General features: G+C 40.7%; 3 protein-coding genes across 7 annotated transcripts in view; 2 read left to right on the top strand and 1 right to left on the bottom strand.

Annotated features, from left to right (window-relative positions):
* The window catches only part of LOC122974891, a 38,479-nt gene extending 22,765 nt beyond the window's left edge, over positions 1-15,714 (top strand). The window contains exons 5-9 of the mRNA XM_044342951.1: positions 3,054-3,191; positions 4,419-4,561; positions 9,570-9,740; positions 9,872-9,980; positions 10,983-15,714. Coding sequence (XP_044198886.1) covers positions 3,054-3,191; positions 4,419-4,561; positions 9,570-9,740; positions 9,872-9,980; positions 10,983-12,944 — 2,523 coding nt within the window. The 3' untranslated portion in view covers positions 12,945-15,714. The remainder of the gene's footprint in view (positions 1-3,053; positions 3,192-4,418; positions 4,562-9,569; positions 9,741-9,871; positions 9,981-10,982) is intronic.
* A 1,676-nt stretch (positions 15,715-17,390) lies between these two features.
* On the bottom strand, positions 17,391-22,947 carry LOC122974929 (transmembrane protein 60-like). Of its 3 annotated transcripts, none has more exons than XM_044343032.1 (3): positions 22,885-22,947; positions 19,814-19,951; positions 17,391-18,944 (listed from the first exon to the last, which is right to left on the bottom strand). In XM_044343032.1, the coding sequence occupies exons 2-3, from the start codon at positions 19,895-19,897 to the stop codon at positions 18,627-18,629; spliced, it is 402 nt and encodes a 133-aa protein (XP_044198967.1). In that variant the 5' UTR covers positions 19,898-19,951; positions 22,885-22,947; the 3' UTR covers positions 17,391-18,626. The 3 variants fall into 3 exon arrangements, with proteins under 3 accessions (XP_044198967.1, XP_044198966.1, XP_044198965.1); XM_044343031.1 differs by lacking the exon at positions 22,885-22,947 and adding an exon at positions 22,628-22,860; XM_044343030.1 differs by lacking the exon at positions 22,885-22,947 and adding an exon at positions 20,266-20,611.
* The window catches only part of LOC122974901 (protein PHTF2-like), a 52,546-nt gene continuing 50,100 nt past the window's right edge, over positions 20,711-23,156 (top strand). For all 3 annotated transcript variants that reach the window (XM_044342980.1, XM_044342981.1, XM_044342979.1), the window contains exon 1: positions 20,711-20,986. The gene's annotated coding sequence lies outside the window, so the exon portion shown is untranslated. The remainder of the gene's footprint in view (positions 20,987-23,156) is intronic.

The raw sequence follows: 23,156 nt of genomic DNA, 5'->3' as shown, positions 1-23,156 counted from the left end.
GGTCATTGACTCTGAGACTGTTTAAAATTGTGTTGTGTGGATATGTGATGTGTTTATGGGTGTTGAGTATTTCCAGCTTTTAGTCATCATCATCATCTTATGACGATATTACACAGTGTTGAGCACAGATGCAGTGAAATGAAGTGAAGAAACACACACACGCGCAGCCAAACGGCTTGGCCTGTTAATGCATAATAATTGACTTAATTTCTTTATTTATGGCAGGTTAGCTGAACTCTAACAGGCAGTTGTTTGATGTGTGTATTTAGACAAATTTACTGGTTAAGTAGAGATGAAACAATTAGTTGATTAATTGATAAACATAAAACCTGAGTTTATTTGTAGTGCAACATCACCCGAGGGATCTCTGCACACTTGACATGTTGAATTAGATCAATAGACACAAAATGGAATAAAAACAAAACACAAAAAAGTAAAGGCACCTTATGCATGCATAGAAACACAACTGATCAACAGCGAGTAAATCTGTAACCATTGTGATGAACGATTAATCGCTCATGTCAATTAATCACGTAACAGTGATAAATATTTTCTTACCAATGTGAGAAAATGCTGCTTTTCTCACTTTTATATCATTTTAACTTGAATATTTTGGGTTTTGGACTGTTGGTCAGATTGAGTAAGACTTTTGAAGTTTTCAGAACTTGTGATTGGCAAATAACAATACATTTATTAATCAAAAAATCAATATTGAAACTTTGAAACTAATTTTAGCCATACAAGAAACATGTTCAGGAACTTACAGTATTTAATGGCTTTTTTAACAAAACACATTACTTCTGACAAAACACTCATTGACTTTTTAGGGGATCAACTCTTTGTCCTTTAACCGTCACGTCTGACCCGTTATGACTGTTTTAACCTATGTGAGTGTGTGATTGACTGCTTGATCCACCAATAGCACATCATTATTTCATCAGTTAAACACATTCTACATGATAATAAATGTGAATAAATGTCAATTGTCAGTGACTAAAGCTGATTATGAATGACTTGATGCTGTCTGTGGTGATAAGTTGCCTCAACTTTGTTGAAATTATTTTGATCTCAACCTTTTAAAAAACATTTTATTGTAATTGACCCCCAATACACAAGTTTTTATGGTCAATCTCTATTAATCATCCTGCCTATATAAATAACCAGGCTACCGGACCAATAACATTTCCTTATTAACAGCATCGTCCTGCAGGAAATGATGCAACATACACACACACACACACATACATCCATATACTTGCCTGTGAGCAGCTGTTTGGGGATTTAATGCCTTGCTCAAAGACGCACCTGGGAGCTGTCAAGCACCTTCCATTTCAGTCTTTTTCCAGTTCATAGTTTCCGTCTTCATTACTCCTTCATTACTCCTCCTCCCTCATCTGTCTTCTTCCCTCCCTGTAACACTCTCCTCCTCCCCTCTACTTGTCTCTTTAACATCTCCTGCCTTTCAATTATTCTTGATTATTCTTAATCTGTCACATCTCTACCTCACCCTTTTTCCCTGTCCTTGATCTCTAGTTTACCCTCCAAAAAAATGTTATTTGCATTTTCACCTTATTCTCTGCATACTCCCCTTTTGAGTTATTTCCCTCTCTCCTTTCTGTTTTTTTCTCTCTCCCAGCTTGTCCTCCTAAACTTTTTTCCCCTCCTTTTCTTACCAATTTTGTCCATCTGTCACTCGTTCCCTCTCTTCCCCTTTTCCTCTTTCTCTCCTGTGTTATCCTCGCTCTCTCTCCTCCCTCTGGTCTGCCTTTTTTCCCCCTCTCTCTCTTTATCTCTGCCTTGTTGTCAAGTGGTGACTCACTAGAGGCGAGCAGCCAGTGATCTGGCCAACACACACACACACACACACACACACACACACACACACACACATACACACACATACACACATACACACACATCCTGGTCTGCCAAGAGTACAGCATGCAGGCCACATGCTGCACGTACTGCGCACACATACACACACATACACACACACACTAACACAAAGATACTGTTGAGAGCCAAGAGTATGGGAGATGGGTTAGACAAGTAAAGAGCAGCAAACAGTCTGAGTCACACTGGTGGAGCAGAAACATCAAATGAGAACGCCACAACACACACACACACACACACACACACACACACAGAGACAGTCTATTTTGACACCCAATAATGATTTCCAAGTTCCATGTATATTTTTAGTTTTGCAGTGTCTTAGTTTCGTGTTCCCCTGAGTCTCATTGTGAGCACACGGTATTCTACAGAGAGTATATATCATATTATATCATTGATAGTTTACACTGCAACTTATTAGTCAAGGCTGTAATGGTGCATATACAATATAACAACCTCATGTAACTCAATGTTTTATAAGGAACAACTATTTTTTCATGAAATGCACTTGTAAACTGCATCCAGGTGGAAACTTCTTATCTTAATAAACCTATTATCTAAACTTATCCTTTATTGATATCCATCATTAGTAGCATCTTGTACCATTTTATACCAATAGTGAAAATGCAGACATTATCAGATAACATCTCATATTTTGCCACAGTGACACTTTGGCCAGTCAGTGGTTCCCAATCTGGGGGGTTGGAAGAGGAAAGCCTGCTGCACCAAATTAACTCTTTTTTTTTCTGATTTACTAAAGAAATTTCCCTCCATAAATTACTCAAAAACAAGTAAGAATCAGTAAACAAATGCAACCTCTCAAGAGGAGTCATAAGCAGATCTTGATCACCAAGAGGGGTTCATCACCACCAGGGGGCAATTAAACCAGAACATGCTATCCCTCTCACAACAGTATATCTAATATTTTGGAGATTCTTGCATGATTTGTTGTCTCCTATTGTTTTTGGAGAGAGAGGACAGCTTTCTCTCACTGTGTTTGAGCTGTAATGTGATAGTAGCTAAAGCAGAAGGAGTGCAGTCCTTTTGATGTATAATAATATAGTAAAGATTTACACCTGCATCTGTTGTCTGACTGAGTTACAGTAACATTATATTATCATTTAATTGTGTTATGTTTGTTTCTCTCGTGGTTGCTACAGGTGAAGAAAACGTACAGTCACGGTACGTACAGAGCTGGGGCAATGAGACAGATCAGCCTGGTGGGAGCTGTGGACGAAGAGGTCGGGAATTATTTCCCAGAATTCCTAAGCATGCTGGAGGAGTCACCCTTCCTGAAGGTGAGTCAGAGATGATGCAGAGGACTGGGATGAATGGCAATAATGCTAAACGGCGACAGAATGGGTGGGTGGACAATGAACGGAAAGGTGACGGTATTCTATAGGCACGTAAGATTCAGAAAGCTTTTTTCTTTCATTGCATGGATGAAGAAGATAAACTACTGTATTTTATATTTAGCACATTAATTGGAATAAACGTGGAGGCCACAACTTATAAAATGTTTCTGTGCTGTGAGGATAAAGCTTTAGTTGTTCTGTGGTAGACATGAAAGTGCAACAGCAGAACCTGTCTGCCAAGGCTTTATTACATCTGCCAGAGCACAAAGAGACATCCTCAAATGTCTTATTTTGTTGGACGTACAGTCCAAAACCCAAAAATATTAAATTAACTATAACGTAAGACCACGAAAAGCAGCAAATTCTCATATTTAAAACCAGGAACCATCAAATTTTTGTCATTTTTACTTAAAGAGTTTTTCGATTATCAGAACAGTTGCAGATTCATTTACTTTGGATCAACTAATCGATTAATTACTGCAGCTCTTAAAGTAGGCTTTAGTTTCTCCAGTTACAATTTACATGTTTATACTCATAAATAGTCTATTTGTTCTAAAATGCTGCTTAATGCAGTTATAAACTGCCAAAGTATGCTGATTCGTTTACACCACTGACTGTTCAGAAATATCACAAGCTGAACAGATGGAGAGATGGTGGCAGACACTTAACATCAACGATGCAGCTAATATTCTCAGTGGAGGCTGGCAAACGAGCCATTAAGTGTCACAACAATGTGACGGAGCTTCCAGCTTCAGTTTGAGAAGTTGCTTCTCTTTTTAAATGTCAGTGCAGGGACAAGCCACCAAAATACTGTGTTTACTGTCCCTGAAATGCAGGAGTGACACGCTTTCTGCTTGCTATTTTATGTTGACACTTCAAATCTCCTGCATGCAGTGTGGAGGAGTGGCGTCATATGCTGAATATCAAAAGGCCCACATCCTCTGGCGCTTCCTATCTGTCGAGGGCTTTGGCTCTGATTCGGAACCCTCTGAAAAAATCTCGGGTGCCGGTGACAAGTTTTGCTAGAGGGGCCGTTTTCTGTTCAGCTCAGCTCTGGAATAGAAAATAAGATTTTCATGGACAACTGACACAGTGAGAAATTGACAAACATACAGTCCTTTGTTTATATTCCCTTATGTCCTCATTTTCTCTTTTTCTGTCTGGCTGCAGCGGACTCTTCCATGGGGAACGTTCTCCAGTCTGAGGCTGATGGATCCCACAGAGAGTGACGATGGTCCCATAATGTGGGTCAGGCCAGGAGAGCAGATGATACCTGTAGCTGATATACCCAAGTCCCCTTTTAAAAGAAAGCGGTGAGTCCAGCAGAGTTTACTGCACATTAGAGCTGCAACTGATTATTTTCATTACCTCAATGAATCCTTTTGACTATAAAATGTCTGAAAAAATGGTGAAAAATGCCAGTTATAATTTCCCAGAATCAAAGTCGACATCTTCATATGTCTAAAAAAAAAGTCTAAAACATAATAATCAGTTGTGTGACAAAGAAAATCATTAAATCATCACATTTGAGAGGCTGAAACCAGCTTAATGTTCAGTATTTTTTGCTTAAAAACGACTAAAACGATCATCAAAGTCATTACAGCTCTACTGCACATTACATAAATACAGTCACAAATGAAGCCAGACAATATTGTACACACTACAATGAGACAGAGAAAGAATTAGCAGGGATGTTGTTTGTACTGGCTACAAATCTCAGTGGTGTGTGTAACTTACTGAGCGTGCTTTCCTCTGTACTCTCTGCACAGCCCATGAGGACTGATTAAAAAGGGGAAAAAACAGTAGCAAAACACACTCACACATTTGAAGCAGCAGCTCTGTAGCAGCATGAAGCTTTGTTGTAGCTGAGCAGAGCCGGATGAAGCAATTACACCCTCTCTGTTTGTCTCTGTCACGGTGTCATTGTTGCTTACACACAAGCTCGCACGCATACACACACACACACAAAAACACATGATTTCTGCGAGTGAAACCATGAGAGAGAGAGAGTGAGATAAAAGTGAATGTGTGTGTGTGTTTGTGTGTGATGCGAGAGGCATGTGGCTCACCACTTAGATGAGATCATCGTTATGTTAATAGAGTCGACATCAGACGCTACTTCACATGGCAGCCAGCCAAACACGGGACGACACACCACACACATTCCTTCTGTGCATCATTTATTTCTCTCTTATCCCTCGTTGATTGGATTTTTGTAATTCGCCCTCGAATTATTTACTCAGCCAGACTTTTCTTTGTTGGATAAAAAAAAAAAGGAAGTAATAAAGGAAACACACTCGCACATTTATACACGTTATGCTTTGGTTGGTGCAGGGCATCTAGACGGTGTTTGAAATGGTGGCTGTCAAGAAAAGTGTTTGCGTCTGTGTGAGTGTTATGTGTGTGCTGACTTGTCAGAAACACTTGTGCAACAGCTGGGGCTGAAAGAATCTGTTTTTATAGAGATACAAATGGATGGAGAGAGAGAAATAGAGAGGTGGTTCAACCATTCCCTCCTCTTCCTCTTTCATTTTCTCCTGTGTCTACAAAGCAAGGTGTACTTTTATCATAATTTCCCCCCTTTTTTTTCTCTCTCACATCGCTCTTCATTTCATTCCCCTCCTCCCAACTCTTTGTTCATTTTTTTCCCTTAACTTCGGCCTCCTTTCTCTGTCCTTGTCCCCTCTTCCCACCTCTAAATGTCCCTCTCTATTTCTCTCACAATCTGTCTTCTGTTTCCTCCTCTTGACCTCCCTCTTTCCTGCTTTGAGTTGATTTATTTGAGTTACTGGGGTGTTATTTTCAGGAAGTGTGTTTAAAGAAAGCACATAACTTAATTATGTCAAAGCAGTGCAAAGTGTTTTGTTTATGTGTGTCTGAAAATGTGTGTCGGAAAGAAACGCAGAAAGAGAGAAAGACTTGCTCTCGTTTGCAGCGAGACCTTGTCTGCAGATTCAACATGTGCCGTGTGGAAGGCTGCTTGTGTTTGGGGAACATCTCTTCACAGAGTTGCTTCTCTTTCTCGGTGGTTTCAGTGAAAAGGTCAAGCTGTTATGCATTTCTGACAGCACTGAGACTCTCAGTCTGAGAATTCAGCTTGATTATAGTGGTCAGACGATGAAAATAAACCAAAAATATTTCAGCTTTCAGCTATCGAGCGCCGTGCTTCCAGAGATTTACAATAATTGCATAGTAACAGCGGTAGCCTCGGCCAGCGCCAGGCCTGACGAAGAACATGCTGCTGTTGCACTGTTCAGATAAAAATTGCATGATGAGTGACGGCAGCAGCCGAGGTGAGTACATCGAGCCTCTGCTGGCTTTCAGTAAGATGTCAGACTCTAGTCTGGTCAGTAACAAAGTTTCCAAGTTTGTCTTGGTAAGAGCTAGAACTGAAATGATTAAAGGAGTCATCGATCAACAAAAAATTATCAGCAACAACTTTGATAGTAGATTAAGTTTTATCAAAGTCATTTTTAAAGCAGAAATGCCAAAAGCATTCTTTCCCAGCTACTTAAATGGGAATATTTGCAATTCTCAGGACTACAACACCATGTAAACAATCAAAATTATTAGTTTTCCAACACGGGATCCTAATTCTCTGCCGTAGGTGAAATAACATGACAAAATCAACTTTTCTTCTCCACAGTAAAATTGTTGCCTCCATAACTTCCATCTGCTTTAAGTCCATGAATCCCATCGGACTCGTGTTGTGGAGGTCAGCGTATTCAGGGTTTAAATCAAAGTCACGTGGGCAGCAATGGCTCGCACAGCTGCCTGCTCTCTCTATCGGAAATAACAGCTGAATAATGTCGAACTTGTGGTTTCGTTGTGAAAGCCCTGTTAGTTTTTGAATGATAGTAAACTGAATATCTTTGGGATTTGTTTTGTTTAGTCTCTGGATTGTTGGTTTGGCCAAAAGAAGATATTGGAAGATGTCATCTTGGGCTCTGGGGAATGTAATTTGCATGTTTACTCTTTTTTACAGACTAAACGATTAATCAGTAACATAGTTGGCAGACTAATCGACGGTGAAAATCATTAGTTGCAGCTCTAAGAGCATTAGCTCTGTGTGTGAGGTGTGAATATAAAGTACAGTACATCCTCTCCAGAAGCGTGCTGCAGCTTTAAGATGCACATTAACGGTGTTCGTCGTCAGAGAAGGTGGTTCCCTCCGTCTCTTGTTTCTCCTTTCCCTCCTCTCCACACTCCTTTTACAGCCTTATCCCTCCACACCCCACCTCTCTCCTTCTTTATCCCCTCTTTCCCTCCATCATCTCCTCTCCCTCCCTGCCACTCCTTTCCCCTCTCACCTATCCGTCTCGCTTTTCCTCTACCTCTCCTCCTCCTCCTCCTCCTCCTCCTCCCCCCGTCTTCTTTGCCACTTTATTAGCCAATAAACGCACAGGAATCTCGCCTACTTGCAGCGCACAGTAACACTGTAGATACTGACACACACACACAGAGGATAGTGTAAGAGTTGCACGAGGTGGTAGACTTCAAATATCACTCTAGATGTGTACGTTTAGCATTCCTTCCTTTACACTCTCTCTTTTCACTGTTTCACTTACCAGCTTTCCTGGTTTTACATTTATTACTGTCAGCCTGCAGCCAGTTCACACACACATACACAGAGCTCAGTGTGTGTGTGTGTGTGTGTGTGTGTGTGTGTTTTCATTTCCCCCTACTCTGTACTATTTTCCTCAGCTTCTTTCTTCCTCTTCTACCGGCTCCTGCCTCTCTCTTCTTATCTCTGAATGAATGAATGCACAATTCAGTGTTCAGCTCGGGTAGTCTCGCTGCTGTTCTGTGTGTGTCTGTGTTACACTCTCGAAGGAATCTCTTGCAGACTCGGTGCGTGTGTGTCTATACTCTTGTTTTGAATCTGACTGCAGCTCCAGTGTGAGTCACTGATCCAGCAGTGAGCTGACTGCAGTACTTCTATTGTTTGACAACATGGCTCATTTTTATGCTTTTACTCCTCGGCTTTTCAGTCTGTACGCGTTAAGCCAAGTGTGTACTTGTGTGTTTACGCGCTCTCACACTGCTGTCTGTTTATTCTCTTTTTACTTTACACTATTTAAAATGCAACTTTTTTTTTTTTTTTTTTTTTTTTTTTTTTTTTTTTGACGCAAAGCCCGAGTGTTTTTCCAAGAGGATGTTACACATTTTAAATTGTTTCTCATTTTCCTGCTACCTTGCTATTTTGTGTTTTGACTTATAAATATTTAATCAATCACACAAGGAGAATAATCTTTGCCAACAGGAGACATGAAAAACATTAAATAAAGTGCACTGAAAGAAAAAAATGTTGCTCTAAAAGGAGGAAAAGCTGAGGTAAAATTGGGATTAGAATGGAAATTATGAGATTAGATTGGATTCGATTAGAAAAATTTATTGGCAACTTTCTTTTTTTGAAAAATATATTTTCTTTGGCATTTTTGCCTTTTTTTATATAGCAGATGAAAGTGCAGACAGACCAGATATGGGGGTAGAGAGAGAGGGGTAAGACTTGCAAAGATCTGCAGCTGGAAGTGAACCGCGGATGTGGTTATGTGGTATGCATCTTAACAAACAGGCTACCAGGGCGCCTCCATCAACTATTTTGATCATTGATAAAATTGTTTTTTTTTTTAACTTTTTAAAGCGCCAATGCTAAAAATGATCTGGCCTCAGCCTCTAAAATGTGTGACATCCAGTTTATTATAGTAAATTGAATAAGTTCTTGGATGAAAAACAAAACAAGCAATTTAAATATGTCGCCTCTGGAAAAATACAAATACAAAACGATTAATCAATGAACCTAGAAAACAATCAGCAGATGAACTGATAATGAAAATAATTGTTAGTTGCAACTCTAATTGTGATATCTGCAGACAATAAATATGATTTCACAATGTGCTATAAAGCATTTAGTTAGATTAGCTGAAAATGCTAAAACATTCCCTGAATAGACTACTAGGATGTTTGATATTGTGTACACTGATGCATGTTTTCATCCTCTGCATCATAGCCTCCGTAACATCCTCTCTGTCATACTAACAGTGGCATCTGGATTGCATCAGTGGGCCAGTCAACCAAGATAACAAGAAAGCCAGCAGATAAAGCCTGCTGGATTTATTTTTCTACAACAGGCAGGAAAGAAAGAAATAAACAAAGACGGGAGAGTGAGCAGTCCGCTCACCTTTGCTCATGTTCTTCTTTATTCAGACAGCAGGGAAGCAGAGGTGAAAACGGGAGAAAAGCTCCTCTTCAAACTGTTTTTTATTTTTATTTTCACTCTAATGTTTCTCTGAAGAAGAAATCATTTCTGTCCTCTCGCAGCTCCACCAATGAGGTGAAGAACCTGCTTCAGTCTCTGCCCAGGACCAGCGAGCCCAGAGAGATGCTGTTTGAAGATCGGACTCGAGCCCACGCTGATCACATCGGTCAGGGTTTTGAACGTCAGACCACAGCAGCCGTCGGCGTGCTGAAGGCCGTTTGCTTCGGAGAAGGGTAGGCAGCAAAGCAACACATGATCCTCAGCACACACACACACACACACAAAATATTTACACAGCTTATTCACCAACAGTTATCATATAATCTTTCTCTCTCTCCTCCCTCCCTTCCTCTCTTGTTTTCAGCTCGGAGCCTCCTTGTGTAACCAAAGACGTCGTGTGTTTCCACGCCGCTGATTTCTCCTATGTAGTTCAAAGGCTGCAGTTGGACTTACATGAACCTCCTCTGTCTCAGGTGTTACATTACACACATGCGCATACACACACACACACACAGGCGGCATAGCAATAAGCACCGCTCACACATTACATCACCTCCACAGCAGAATCATCTTTATAATGTTCCTAATTAGACAGAATTGTTTACTATCCAACACTTGGTTCGTTCATGTAAACTGATGTTGGCTGCTGCCACCTGGTGGAGCAAAGTTGAACTGCAGTAACATGTTTTACATGTATGACTATAACAATAAGAAGTCTATGTGAATGCTTTCAGTACTCAATCTAGGTAATTACCAGTAATAATCCACATAAACAAAAGTAATTGTATCACTGCATCACTTATATTTTTTGCTCTTAATGTTCCCTCTGAAGCTCATACTTTTGGGTTTATAGCCTCAGCTTTTTATTGTAATATTTTAATGATAGACTGAGGAGTTGGTTTAACTTTTTCCTGCCCTCCTTAACATGATGGTAGCAGGACAAGAAGCGAAATGAAGGCGCACACACCCGACCAGTGAAAGGGCCAGATTCATAGAAAGACAAACTTTCACTCTAATGTGACGTTTCAACCTCTCTGTGTTTAACTTCCTGTGACCTTCAGATTACAGAATATTATCTCTGATTACAAAGCCTCCTTTACATCTCTAACTTTTCTCTCACAGCGTTGTAAAAGAAGTAGTTTTTCAATTGTCATAGTTAACTTTTGTCCTTGACTGAAAAAACATGTGTTTTGTATCACATAATGTGTTGTTCTAGTCAGTAAAATGAATTTGAAAATATGTTTTGCTTTGCTTATGACAATAAAATCTTGGCTTGGACTCTGCATCTTACAATAAAACACCTCCATATAACCTCAAGTGTATTATTATCATTATTATTATTATTAGAGAAAATCATTCATGTTTTTCTAATGAGATTATTTTCATTCCGAGTAGAATAGAAGTCGGTGTTAAAAGATGGATTACCTCTGTTTAAACCCTCATCTCCTCCTCTCCTCCTCTCTCTCTCTCTGCAGTGTGTGCAGTGGGTGGATGATGCCAAACTCAACCAGCTGCGTCGGGAGGGCATCCGCTACGCCCGCATCCGCCTGTGCCACGATGACGTCTACTTCATCCCCCGCAATGTGGTCCACCAGTTCAAGACCGTGTCGGCCGTCTGCAGCCTGGCGTGGCACGTGCGCTTAAAGCAGTACCACCGAGGAGAGGGAGAAGAAGAAGAGGAGGAGGAAGAGGGGGAGGAGGTGAAGGAAGAGGAGGAGGAGAAGTCGGTTGAGTCGAAGGAGAAGGAGAGGGAAATGGTGGAGTTGAAGGAGGAGGAGGAGGGGAAGGGTGAAAAGAAGGGTGAAAAAGGAGTGAAGGAGAGGATAAAGGAGGAGGACGAGGAGTTGGATGTGGCAGAAAACAGGACGTTGCCGGCTGTTAAAGTAGAGGAAGGGGATCATGGTCTTCCTCACCCTCAACATCCAGCTGTCTCGTCTCAGCCTGCTCTTTCAGTGGACTCGGACTTGAGCGGCGCAAGAGACAGAGAGGAGGAGAAGAGGGTTAAAGAGGAGGGAAAACCCAAACAGCAGGATTCACCTCCTGCTAAGGTGAAAGCAGAACCTCCAGCGTCTCCTCACTGCAAGAATAAATCCCCTTCATCCCTCCCTCTGTCACCTCCCGCCTCTCATCCTCTTCATCAGGACACAAAACCCAAAGCATCATCAAAACATCATTTACATCAACATCATTCAGACAGCAAAATGACGTCTTCCAGTACAAGTTCCTCCTCCTCCTCCTCCTCTTCAGCTCCCAAATCCCCCCTCTCTCCATCTGTTTCCAAGTCTTCCTCTTCTTCTTCTTCATCACCTCCAGCTGGATCTACTGTCACTCCCATGCGCTCCTCTTCTTCTGCTCCCAATCCATCCTCTCCTGTTCTGTCCACCTCATCGTCAACCTCCTCTACATCATCCCTGGCTAGTCCCAAACCTTCGGTGGACTCTCACTCCGCACATCATCCACCCTCGCATCTCTCCGCACTCCCTCCTTCCACCGTTTCCTCGTCTTCCTCGCTGCCTCCCTCCTCTCAGTCAGACAAACCGAAGGACAAAGACTCGCAAAGAATCCCTTCAGACACACGGACACAGTCAGAGGTTCGAGCATCGCACAGGTCGCAGGCCAAAGGAAAACACGCCGCGGACGTACAGACACACACTCGAACGGCGACGGATGCACGGACACACACGCTCCCGGAGAAATGGACTCACAGCAGCGCCGAATCGGATTCGCAGCTACTTCCGCCGCAGGACGCGGCGAGGCAAGGACTTTACATGCAGCAATACACACCCCAGCATCTCCCACCTCCTCCTCCTCACCCTCACCTCCCTCAGATGCTCCCTCCCTCCTTCCCCCCTCTCCTGCCACACTCCCACCACCCTCACAGACCTCCCATCCTCCCCCCGAACCCGCTATCCAACCCCTCTCTCCCCTCCCAAACCCAAAATCTGAACTCTTTTCTCAGTCACAAACCAGCACCGCACTCAGTTCACATGAGCCAGCTTCACCTGCACCAACCGAATATCACCACCCAGTCTCAACCTTACTACCCCCAGCCTCCCCTAATCGCCCCCCATACCTCCCCCTCTCAACCAAACACTCCCCTCACCAGCTCACACTCTCACCTCCCTCACCCACACCAGTACGCCAAAACCTTCTTCCCCCCACAGCATCCCCACTTCCCCTCTCACCACTTCCTCCCGCCTCAGTCTTTCCTCTCTCCCCCACCCAGCTCCTTCCCGCTACAGTACCAAACCTCAGCACCAGCGCAGGTTCAGCCCCCTCCGTCTCAGTCTTTCCCTCACCCCCCTCCTCCGCCTTCCTCCTCACAATCTCCGCCTCCCCCACCTCCTCCCCCACTTCCACCTCCTCCTCCCCAGCCTTCCCTGTCTGTCCTTTCCCTTCCCCCAAAGCATGAAGAGGAGCAGAAACAGATTTTATAGTAGTATTTTGTACATAATGATGCTGTTTCTAAATGACTGTACATGTACAGGGTTTTATTTTGGTTGTGTTGTTGTAAAACGATGTAAAAAGGAAAGACAGTATCGTAGTTTATAAAGCAGAGTTGGACTTTATTTACCCCCAGACCTCTGAACTGGACTGGTTTCGATTGTACTGAATTTGATGCTTGGTTGCGCTCGAGTTCAAAAATAATGAGAATTTATTGCATTTACTGGTAGTTTTGGTGGTTAGTCGTGTATGGGTTCAGGTTCAAGGTTCGAATGTGCTCCCAGTTTTGTCAAGTCTGCCAAACTGCTGTCTGGTTCTGTTTTTTTTGATGTCAGAGTAACCCTCTAAAATATCATCAGAATATCTGTGAGCCATCAGAGGTAGGAAGAGAATTTTAAAAAAAAAAAAGGTAAATTTCTGCAGACATATTTATATAAAAAGAAAAAGGTCACGAGGACGGCCTTTTCGTGAAACTTGCAGCTAATGCTTCCATTTTTGTGGCTTTTTTTCTAGTATATATACTTTGTGCCCAAGACTGTTTCTGAAATAACGATGGGTCAAACTGTGATATTACACAATAGTGTCGTATTGATGTAATATTACTACATTTCTTCTACTATATTGTATTGACACATCTTCATCAATACAGTATATTGCAGTACTTCTCCCTAATATTGTAATTTGAGCAATAATGCTCTGCAATAATCTGCATTTCCCATTTATTGATATGGCGACAGGAAATATCAGTATTTTTTATGCTAATTTCAAAGCTACTGATAAAAAGCCAGTAATGTCCTGTTGAAAGATGTTCACTGAGGATTCATCGTGTCTAAACAGAATTAGCAGGTGTCTTTTTTTTTAATCAGTTCCAGTGTTTTTTTTTTGTGCTACTAAACAAAAGGAGAGAACCCTGTTTTAAATTATAAATCAGTATAGTAACCCACAGTATACATTTACACTGTACTGAAACCATAAAGAGAGTCACAGTTTAAAGTATTTAGATGATCTTGTACCTCCTTAGCAGTGGCAGAGCTCTTGGTGTAATTTTGCTGTGTTTTCAGTGTCTTTTGGATGTGTACCAAGGTCTCCTAATTTTGGAAACCAAGCACTTTCTTCTCAGCCAAGGAAGAATTCGACCCAGCCAAGGCTGCTACACAAACAAGCCTTCAGAGTCTCAGGAAGAAGAAAAAAAAAAAAAAAATCAGGACACATTCATGAATATTTTGGTCTCCTGGAAAGAAAGAAAAAAAAAAAAAAACACCTAAAACCTGATCCACTGATTTTACTCGTTCAGGGTCACTGAACAAAACTCTGGTACATTATGTTCGTACCTGTGCAGCTACATTAAGAGCTCGCCATTTAAGAGTTACCTTTCACAACATCTGGATTAAAGACAAAATAAGAAGAGCAATATCATACAGATGCAGCAGATCAAGACTTCCTACATGTGACTCATCACAGCACTTTGTGAATAAGTCGAGAGCAGTCGATGTTACGGAAAGACACTCTGGGTCGTGAATCCGCAGATTATGTCCGACTCTTGTCTCAACAGGGCAATTTCAGGTTCTTCCAAGATTATTACTTTTTGGTTCATTCAGGCCTTCTGTGAAAAGATGTTTTATATTCTTTATGGACACTTTTAAAACAGACGGTACTCTGTCGAGAGGTCATTCCCGAAGCACTATTTATCCAGTTTCTCTACAGTGTGGAGCATCCTGTCTATAAATGTTTTATTTATCAACCAGGGACTGAAGTGACCTCCTGTGTTTAAGAAAAAAAAAAAAAGAAAAAAAAAAGTACAATAAATTATTGAAACTGTTTTTAGCAACAACTATGAGGAGTATATGTTTTTCCAGATGGTGAATATCTGATTACAGAGTCGAACTCATGCTCGTCCCACACTTGTGGAACTTGATTTATTTTTGCCATTGATGTCTTGACTTTACTGAATCAATATTGGAGTACAGCCCACTTGCTAATGTAGCCCACAACATTTCCCCAGTGCCTGTCCTTAACTGTGAACTACTTAAGCGGTCCAGAGCCATGCGGAGAAGCGGTTCTGTCCTTTTTACGTTGGTAGTTTTTCAAGAGTCCCAATTTTAACTTTTTCACTGGAAAATGAGAGTCAAGCCTTAAATTGGTCTCTAAAGCTGCTGAAACATCTCCAAAATATCTGCGGTGTAAGTCGGGATGAGTCAAACTGCGCAGCTCAGCGGGACGAAAGCCTAAAAGCAGGGTTTGTGTTTTTTCATCATTAGTCTCACCGCTTGCCCGGAAAATCTTTGGAAAATGAAAGATAAAGCTCTCTGTCTGCCTCTGAGGGCTTCGTTTCACTGACAGAACTCTTCGCTGTGTGGCTCTGGAGAGATCGAGGTGATAATTAAGCACTTGATGCCGGTTGCAAGGCGCTCTCTGCAGCTCTTTTTATGCTTTTGGGTTTCAGATGTTACACAAAAAAAAAAAAAAAAAAAAAAACCCGGACAGGAACTTATATATTTTTTGTACAAATGTGACAAAAATTATGGTTGAAAACAAAAAAAGTCTTCAGGGGACTAGCGTTGTTTTCACAGAGTTTATTTATCTCAAGGTTTGGTTTGTTGTTTTTTTTTCCTATTTTGTTTCTGTGATTTTTAACTGTCAGCACTGTAGTGTACATAAGAAGTTTTGTAAAGAGGAAAAAAAAAAAACTTGTAGTGTGGTTTCTACTTTAAATATGAGCCTAGCTAATAAAAGGTTCAATGTATGAAAACGTTTGCAACCGTGGTAGATGTCTGTAGGTGTTATTGAGAGGCCGTACCTCTCACCTTTGTCTGATGTATACCTGCCTGTGTTTTCTCTCATTGTATTGTTGCTAATGTAAGCCGCCCACACTCTCTGTAGTCTGCAGCAATGAGCTCAGCAGTTTTTACCAGGCGAGATTCGAGCAGACAACACATAACACACCACAATGCAGTAGCCCCGTAATTCAGGGCCGGAGTGTGTCAGGTCAAATACAACTCAAATACAGCCTTTTCCCCCTCTCTTTTCATCCTTTCATGCACTGTCTCTCTCTGTTTCTTTCTCACACACACACACACACACACACACACACACACACAGCAGGAATGCCAGAGGAGCTCAGCTGACCTTTTAAAGAGCGGGAGTGGGCGTAAAGGCAGGAAGTTTGAGCAGAGACAAAGAGAAGGGTTTTTGGGAGGGATTGCACAGAAGGAAAAAAAAAACCTAATTGAATGTACAGTCTGTGTTTGTGCCAGAAACACAGGGGTCGTGACTCCTTTAAAGGGTCACAAGATGAATCTGAGGGGGTTGGAGATGAAGATTGGGGCAGAAAAGAAGAAGAAAAACTTCTGCTATACAAATTTATATTCAAATTTTGGACTTTTCTCTTATATTTGCTTTTTCTGTGACATTATCTGTAAAGTGACAAGTAACTCCAGCCTCAAAAGCAGCAAAAAGTATAATATTTCTCCCTGAAATGTAGTATATGTAGAGGAGTATAAAGTGGAAATACTCTAGATAAGTACAAAAACCTCAAGATTGTACTTAAAGATCCCCTCCAGACGTGAAAATACCCTTTTTGAATAATAATTGGCGTCTGCTATGGTTTTTACATAAAAAAGTTAAATTACCTGGTTAGAAATTCTGAAAATACATCTACTCTTTCCTCTAGTTTCAGTACTTAGTATCATTATTATAATAGCAGCTAGCATGTAGGCTATATACTGTACTTTATAGTCAAATTACTTTCTAATTTCAAACACAAACTTTCATTTTTCATCTTCACACTTCTGCTCTACATCCAATATATCAAACCCTGCTTGGTTTCAACTGTTCCTGTTTCTGTACATACAGTTGAAGCACTTCTGCCTTCTGCTGCTGAAGGTCAGTAGGGGTTTGGTGTCTGAAACTTGCTTGAAGGTGAGCTGTGGATGCGTCAGTCATGAACTGTGCTGCTGTAAATCGTTTCTCCAAACGCTTTCAGTTCCTCTGGTGGCTTTTTCCCGCCGCTGTCGATGGCAACGTCATGACAGCTTGTGTGTGAAAACAAACACTGCGAACTGTAAACGCTGATCCCATCCGGTTACACTTTAAAAATTCGGTAAAGTCTTAAAATCTTACAATATTTTAAGTGTTATATAATGAGCTAACATGGCCAGCAGACTAATGGAGAGAGAGAAGACAGACTTCAGTGTGTTCTGTCTGACCAGACACACACACACACACACTGCTGCCGGCTCTGTGGTTGCTTCTCAGTTCATTTTAGGTTATGTCCCAGCAGGATTTTTCCCCAACCACAATACTTTGTTTTGCATAGTCTGCAACTAATATAGCCTGTCTGAGTATATGGAAATACTTAGATGTGACTTTGTATTGTTATTGCTACCACTAAATGGTACAATTTTAATATCTTCATGGCTGCTTGACATAGATACCCACAGTTCTAGTGCAGAACCTTCATTTATTTAATTTTTTTACAAGACATGCATCAATTATCAAATACTTTCGATCTCAAAAAAACAAGTATTCATTCACTTTTCAACACAGTGCAAAATAATGCAAAGAATGTATTTGAAATACTGAACAATCAAATGGCACGAAAACAAATGTCGCTCATGCACAGTGTCAGCTGTTGAAGTCAAAATGTGAAACAATAATTAACTTGACATAAAAAAACGTATTTATCTAAATGTATGAGTAAAGTACTTCGGTCACCGAGTGCAACATGCGTCAAGGATTCTGTCTTATTGACCTTCAGTCTCGGTGCAGAGACATTATCAGAGCTTACTGACTTTCGCGTGACACGTGATGATTTACATGGTACAAAAGAGACCTTGTACAGGGCAGAGGGAGGAATATCACAAGTTGTTCCAGGATGCATTTGTGTACCGAACAGTTTCTTAAAACTGCTGTTCATTTCTTGAGTGCTTGAAGCCAAAACAAGCTCTTACCATGAACTCTTTTTGGGTTAATTTATAACTTGTAAAACAATATTTGGCCAGAAACCCTCCACGGGTCAGGAATGAGAGGAAAAACTAATGTAGTGTAAATACAGCCGCACAATATCAACAATACTTACAAAAAAAACCTCATACCTATACGTACAGTCACTCTGCAGTGAGTGACAACTTATGCTTTAAAGAAAAAGGAAAATTCACCAACTACCTTCCAGTTAAAGAGCAGCTCTGCTGGCTTATATACAGAAAACAACACTTGGAAACAAAACACAAACATTGGAGGAATCTACTCCTCCAGTTTAAGCTTCACAGTAGTTTTACAAGGATACAGTTGATCCTCTTATGACAGTTTTTTCTTCATAACGAAAATGCAATTATTACTTGACTCTGTTGAGCTGTTCTGAAATTTTCAAACGTGATGGATTCACTAGCATCTCCTAAGCAGCAAAGACAGCAGAGACCCAGCTCTGCTAAAGCTCAGCGCGGTCCGCTGAGGTCTGAACACACATGAATCTTTGTTCAACACAGAATTTCTTATTCTTGAGATGAATGATTTGATTCTTCCATGAGCGTCAGTCCTGGAAATATTCAATGAAAAAGCTCCGGTTTCACTAAGTCATGGTCATACAAACACAAATTAGTTCCCAACACTGGTTTTCAGATTTTTTTTTAAACAGTGTTTTGATTGATGTGATTATTTATGATGAGGTTTGATCCCTCTTAAGCCTCTCTCCTCTCGGGAAAGATATTCAGCCCCAGCTCCACCAGCGCCCCCAGTAACATGGTCCACAGTGGTATGCAAACAAACGTCAGCTTAACGTCGGCCAGCTTCTCCAGCTTGGCGCACAGTGTCAGGCAGAAGCCCAGCTTGAGCAGCATGGCCGCCAGGTACCAGGCACGCAGGCGCAGGTCCGGCGAACCGTTGCGCGGGTCATAACCAGGCTTGCAACGGCCCGCCATCTTGATGGCAAGCATGAGGATGAGGATGCCATCGAAGACCCAAACCGGGAGGAAGATGAGGAACCAGTTCCACTGCACCTGGAGGGAGGAAACGGAGAGGATTATAGTCAAGGTTTTTTTTATCCACAATTTCTTCAGTGTGATGAGTTCATTTCTAGTACGGCTGTCAGAGAAACTTAACTATGTGATGACTTTGAAAATATGGATTACCGCAGCAACAATGCACTGGATTCATATAAAATACCATAAATACACTCACTGAGACGTACAATAAATTCACAATTACATTGATGAGGAGTGCTAGCCATGTAAAAACTGCTGAGGTATCAGCTAATGAAATACTTTTAACTGGCTGAAGACACAATTAAACGTGTATTTTATAAATGTCAGTATACATCAGGATTATTCTGATGCTCAGATCAACCATTCAATTAAGCTGGAAGCCAAAGATGTAATACTACACTATGAAAACAAACACCAGAACGTTCAGGACCGTCAATTTATTAATTTTAGTGGAAAAATTTCACACTCATAAATCCAAGTTCTCGAGGTCTTGCCCATCAGTTGAACTTTTCATGTTTGAATTTAGAAAATATTTTGAGTCTATTCAACTTATAAACAATAAAAAATGTACACATACAGTTAGTATGCTACAATAATTTATTTTAAATTAATCTGATATTATTACCTACCTTTTCTGTTAAGTTATCTTTCTGTCTATGTATTTATTATTATTGCTTTTACCCTTTGTCCTGTTACCATGTTGACTCGATCAAACTGAAAGTGAAGTTTTTTATGTTATCTTTATTTCATTATGATGCCTTCTTGTGTTATGTTATGGTCTTAATGTCACATATGATGTAAGTGACGCTTTCTATAAATAAAGAGATGGATTTTTTTAAACATATTTTAAGTACCTGGATACCAAGTAGGACACAAAAACTTACCTTCCCGTCCAGTTTGAGTACCAACATGATGAGAAAGACCAGGGTGAAGACCCACGTCAACAAAACCCGCTGAGCCAGAGACATGTCATCGACTGGGGAAAGATCAGGGGAGGAGACCGGGAAACAGACAGACAGAAGCTGGGCAGACACAGAAAATGTTAAAAACAATGTTATGATCAATGTTTTGTTCTGTGGGGTAACGTTATTCTAGCAAGAAAATCAATAAATAGCAGCTAAGAACAGGCAGTAACGCTGCAATAGCTACGTAATAAAAACGTATTTATCATGATATTGTTTAGTACATCAAACTAAATTTCGCCAACACTAACTGGAATCACTTTTAATTGGTTTTTCATTCATAAATTGTTAAGCTAACGCTACGATGACCGTTAGCGTTTACAATCCATGGCGTTTAGCTAACCGGCTTTAACTTAAAACAACGTCTGACTCACCTCAGCGTGTTTCTAAATCGGTGACCAGCATTTTCCTCTGCTCTTATACCACACACTAATGCTAATATTTACAGTGTTTCTGCCGTTTAATCACATAATTATCACCAGACGTATCCGTTAACGACAACAGACGGAGGGAGACTTTGGTCCGTTATCTGTGGTGGTCCCGCCCATGCTGGAAGCTAATTGGTTCCCGTGTTGCAGCGTCATTTTCACTTTCAACGTCTATCATTTCGATATTTAACCGTAAAGTGTTTGCACGGGCGCAAGTTTATTTTCAAATATTCTTGTAGTGCGTTTCAACGTCCACTAGGGGTAAGTAAAGTTCTGTCTATTCCTCCTGCTGGCTGTGTTTATATATGATTCACAGCGGCTCTACCTGAAAAAGGAAAGTTTTTTTTTCTTTTTTCAGTTAACTTCCTTATTGATATGTGATCCCGCTCTACTTTTCTTGTATTTACCGTTAATAACCGTTGGTGACATTTTGGCTAAAAATGTAATGGCGCGTTTATACTGTCGTTTACGGGCATGAACTGAAGTAGTATTTTTTACAGTGAGAGGCTGAAAGCGAGAAGCTAAATGCTCCAAACAGCGGCGAGCAGCAGACGCTGAGCATCTCTCACCAGACAATGGACAAGCTTCACTAGCACCCGTGTAGTTTAAACCACGTCTAGAAAGCACTGTTTCTGTGTGTGGAGAGTTGGACTCGGGAGTCAGCGAGGTAAGATTGAGCAGCTTTGCATGATATGTTTGGACAGCGGTGTTTGAGAAGGGACAGCCGTGTGGGCTCTTTGTGCCTGCCGGGGAGCTCAGCTAACTAGGTAACGTTAGCAAGACATGAGCCAGCAGCAGAGGAGGAAGAAAGAGGAGGAGGAGGTGGAGGAGGACGACTGGCTGTGTGAACTGAACCGTGAGCAGTGTCTGAAAACACTGTGACTGCATCTACATGGAGGCTAGCTGCAAGATTAGCTGCCTTTAAAACTGACTTATAGCGCTGCACAGCTTGTGTCCACTTTAGTAGTGAAAATACACACAATAGCTCGATTTTGCAGTTGTACACTTCACGACTGTAACATCCCTGACTCACCTCGACTTTAAAATATTATATTGTAGCATGTTTTACGTTACTTTAATTGGCTCTACTCACTTTAATCCTTCCACTTAAATACTACCGGAGGCTGCAACTAACTATTATTTCCATTACAGGGTTTCCCGCAGTGTTGTATAGTGTGCGTGTGTGTGAAGGGGAAATGAAATTAATACACTTATGTCAAATAAAACATTAATCTTAAGTGGTAACGGGCAGACCTGCAGTTTCACACAGCAGTGTCATGTGTATGAATGTGACTTTTATTCAGGCTTCTAACTAGAGCTGCAACCATTAGTCGATAAATCGATTAAACCAAATATTTTGATAATCGATGAATCATTTTTTTAAAGAAAATATGCCAACATTTTCAGGTTCCAGCTTCTTAAATGTGAATGTTTTTCTGGTTTATTTAGTCCTCTGTGGCAGGAAATGGAGTATTTTTGAGTTTGGACAAAACAAGACATTGTAGTTTGCATTTTTGGCAACAGTGGGAAACCGTTATAGTCAATTTTCACCATTTTCTGACATTTTATAGACCAAACAACTAATCGATTAATCGAGAAAATAATGACGACAGATGAAAAATATCATTAGTTGCAGTCCTACTTCTAACTAGGGATGCAGCAATTATAGATTTTATGGTACCATTGTAGTCTGATAAAAATCACGATTTCACAATTATTGTATATTAATGTATTTCATAATACTACGAATGGATAAAATAACATGAGCTTGTTCTGTTTTGAAGAGGAAGCATAAGACACACACTTCACCAAGGATTCTGCAGCAGTACAAGAGGTCGTCTTAGGCTAAAAGTGAATAAGAAAAATGAAAATAATCCACGCAAGATGAACTTCGATTGGACATTGCTGTAATTACTTTAGTTGATTTCATAATATTTAAAATAGAGTATTTTTAATTATTAATATTAATGTAAGATTAAGATGAACTTAATTGATCCCCAAGGGGAAAATATTACTAATGAAGGTAATAAACTCAACTGTTTTTATCATCAACTGTCATCTGTGCCTTTTTTAAATTCATTTTTAGTAATCTATTTTAATACTTAATCTAATTTTACATGTGGCCTGTGAAAATTCTATCTATTATTGGTTTTTTTTTTTTGGTTTTTTTGCAGTTTTAGTAAAAATGCAGGTGTTATTAATCACCCAAATGCAATTAATTAGATCCCATGGTATCCCAAAGTAGAATACTGGAAGTCTACAAGATCCTACGTTAAGTTAGTCTTTTACATCTGGGATATTTACCTACCTGACCAGCGTTTGCTCAACACAGATGGGACGAAGCAACAGGATGTGGTTACACTGAAGCCCTTGAGGGGAATACATGCAGTTTTTCTTGCTTTGTTGCCGTTGGCTGCTGCACTGAAAGCCCAACTCTTAATTCACCACTACTTTGTTGACTATAAGTGACACTTTTATATTTAATTCTCTACCAGCACAATGTGTCATTAAGTAACTTTCCACTAAAGTAATGATTTTTAACATAATTATTACTAAATGTATTACCTTCCCTTGAGCGTGTATCGCTGGAGGGTGATCTCAAAGATGTTGCATAATGTTTGAGGTGTTGGATCCTTTTAGCAGCGACTTTTCTTTGGCAAGTTTTACAAATTGGAGATCCTTCTTCGTGAACGCCCCCCTGGCAATTCTGTATTTAACCATGATACTCCCACTGACCACTGGATACAACGCTTCAATGTTGGGTCCCTCAGCCATTGTCAACATGTGTTGTCTCCTTAGCCAACGTAGCCCTCCTCAAACACACATGAAGGGAGACC

The sequence above is a fragment of the Thunnus albacares genome, chromosome 23 (genome assembly GCF_914725855.1).
Source record: "Thunnus albacares chromosome 23, fThuAlb1.1, whole genome shotgun sequence".
NCBI lineage: Eukaryota > Metazoa > Chordata > Actinopteri > Scombriformes > Scombridae > Thunnus > Thunnus albacares.
This window is presented reverse-complemented; position numbering and strand designations above follow the sequence as displayed.

What these genes read in the sequence shown, in the direction of transcription:
- LOC122974929 (XM_044343032.1), bottom strand. Translation starts at nt 19,897, where the DNA reads ATGTCTCTGGCTCAGCGGGTTTTGTTGACGTGGGTCTTCACCCTGGTC. An exon ending in TACTCAAACTGGACGGGAAG is followed by an intron (nt 18,945 to 19,813) that starts GTAAGTTTTTGT and finishes TCCTCCCTCCAG; the next exon opens with GTGCAGTGGAACTGGTTCCT.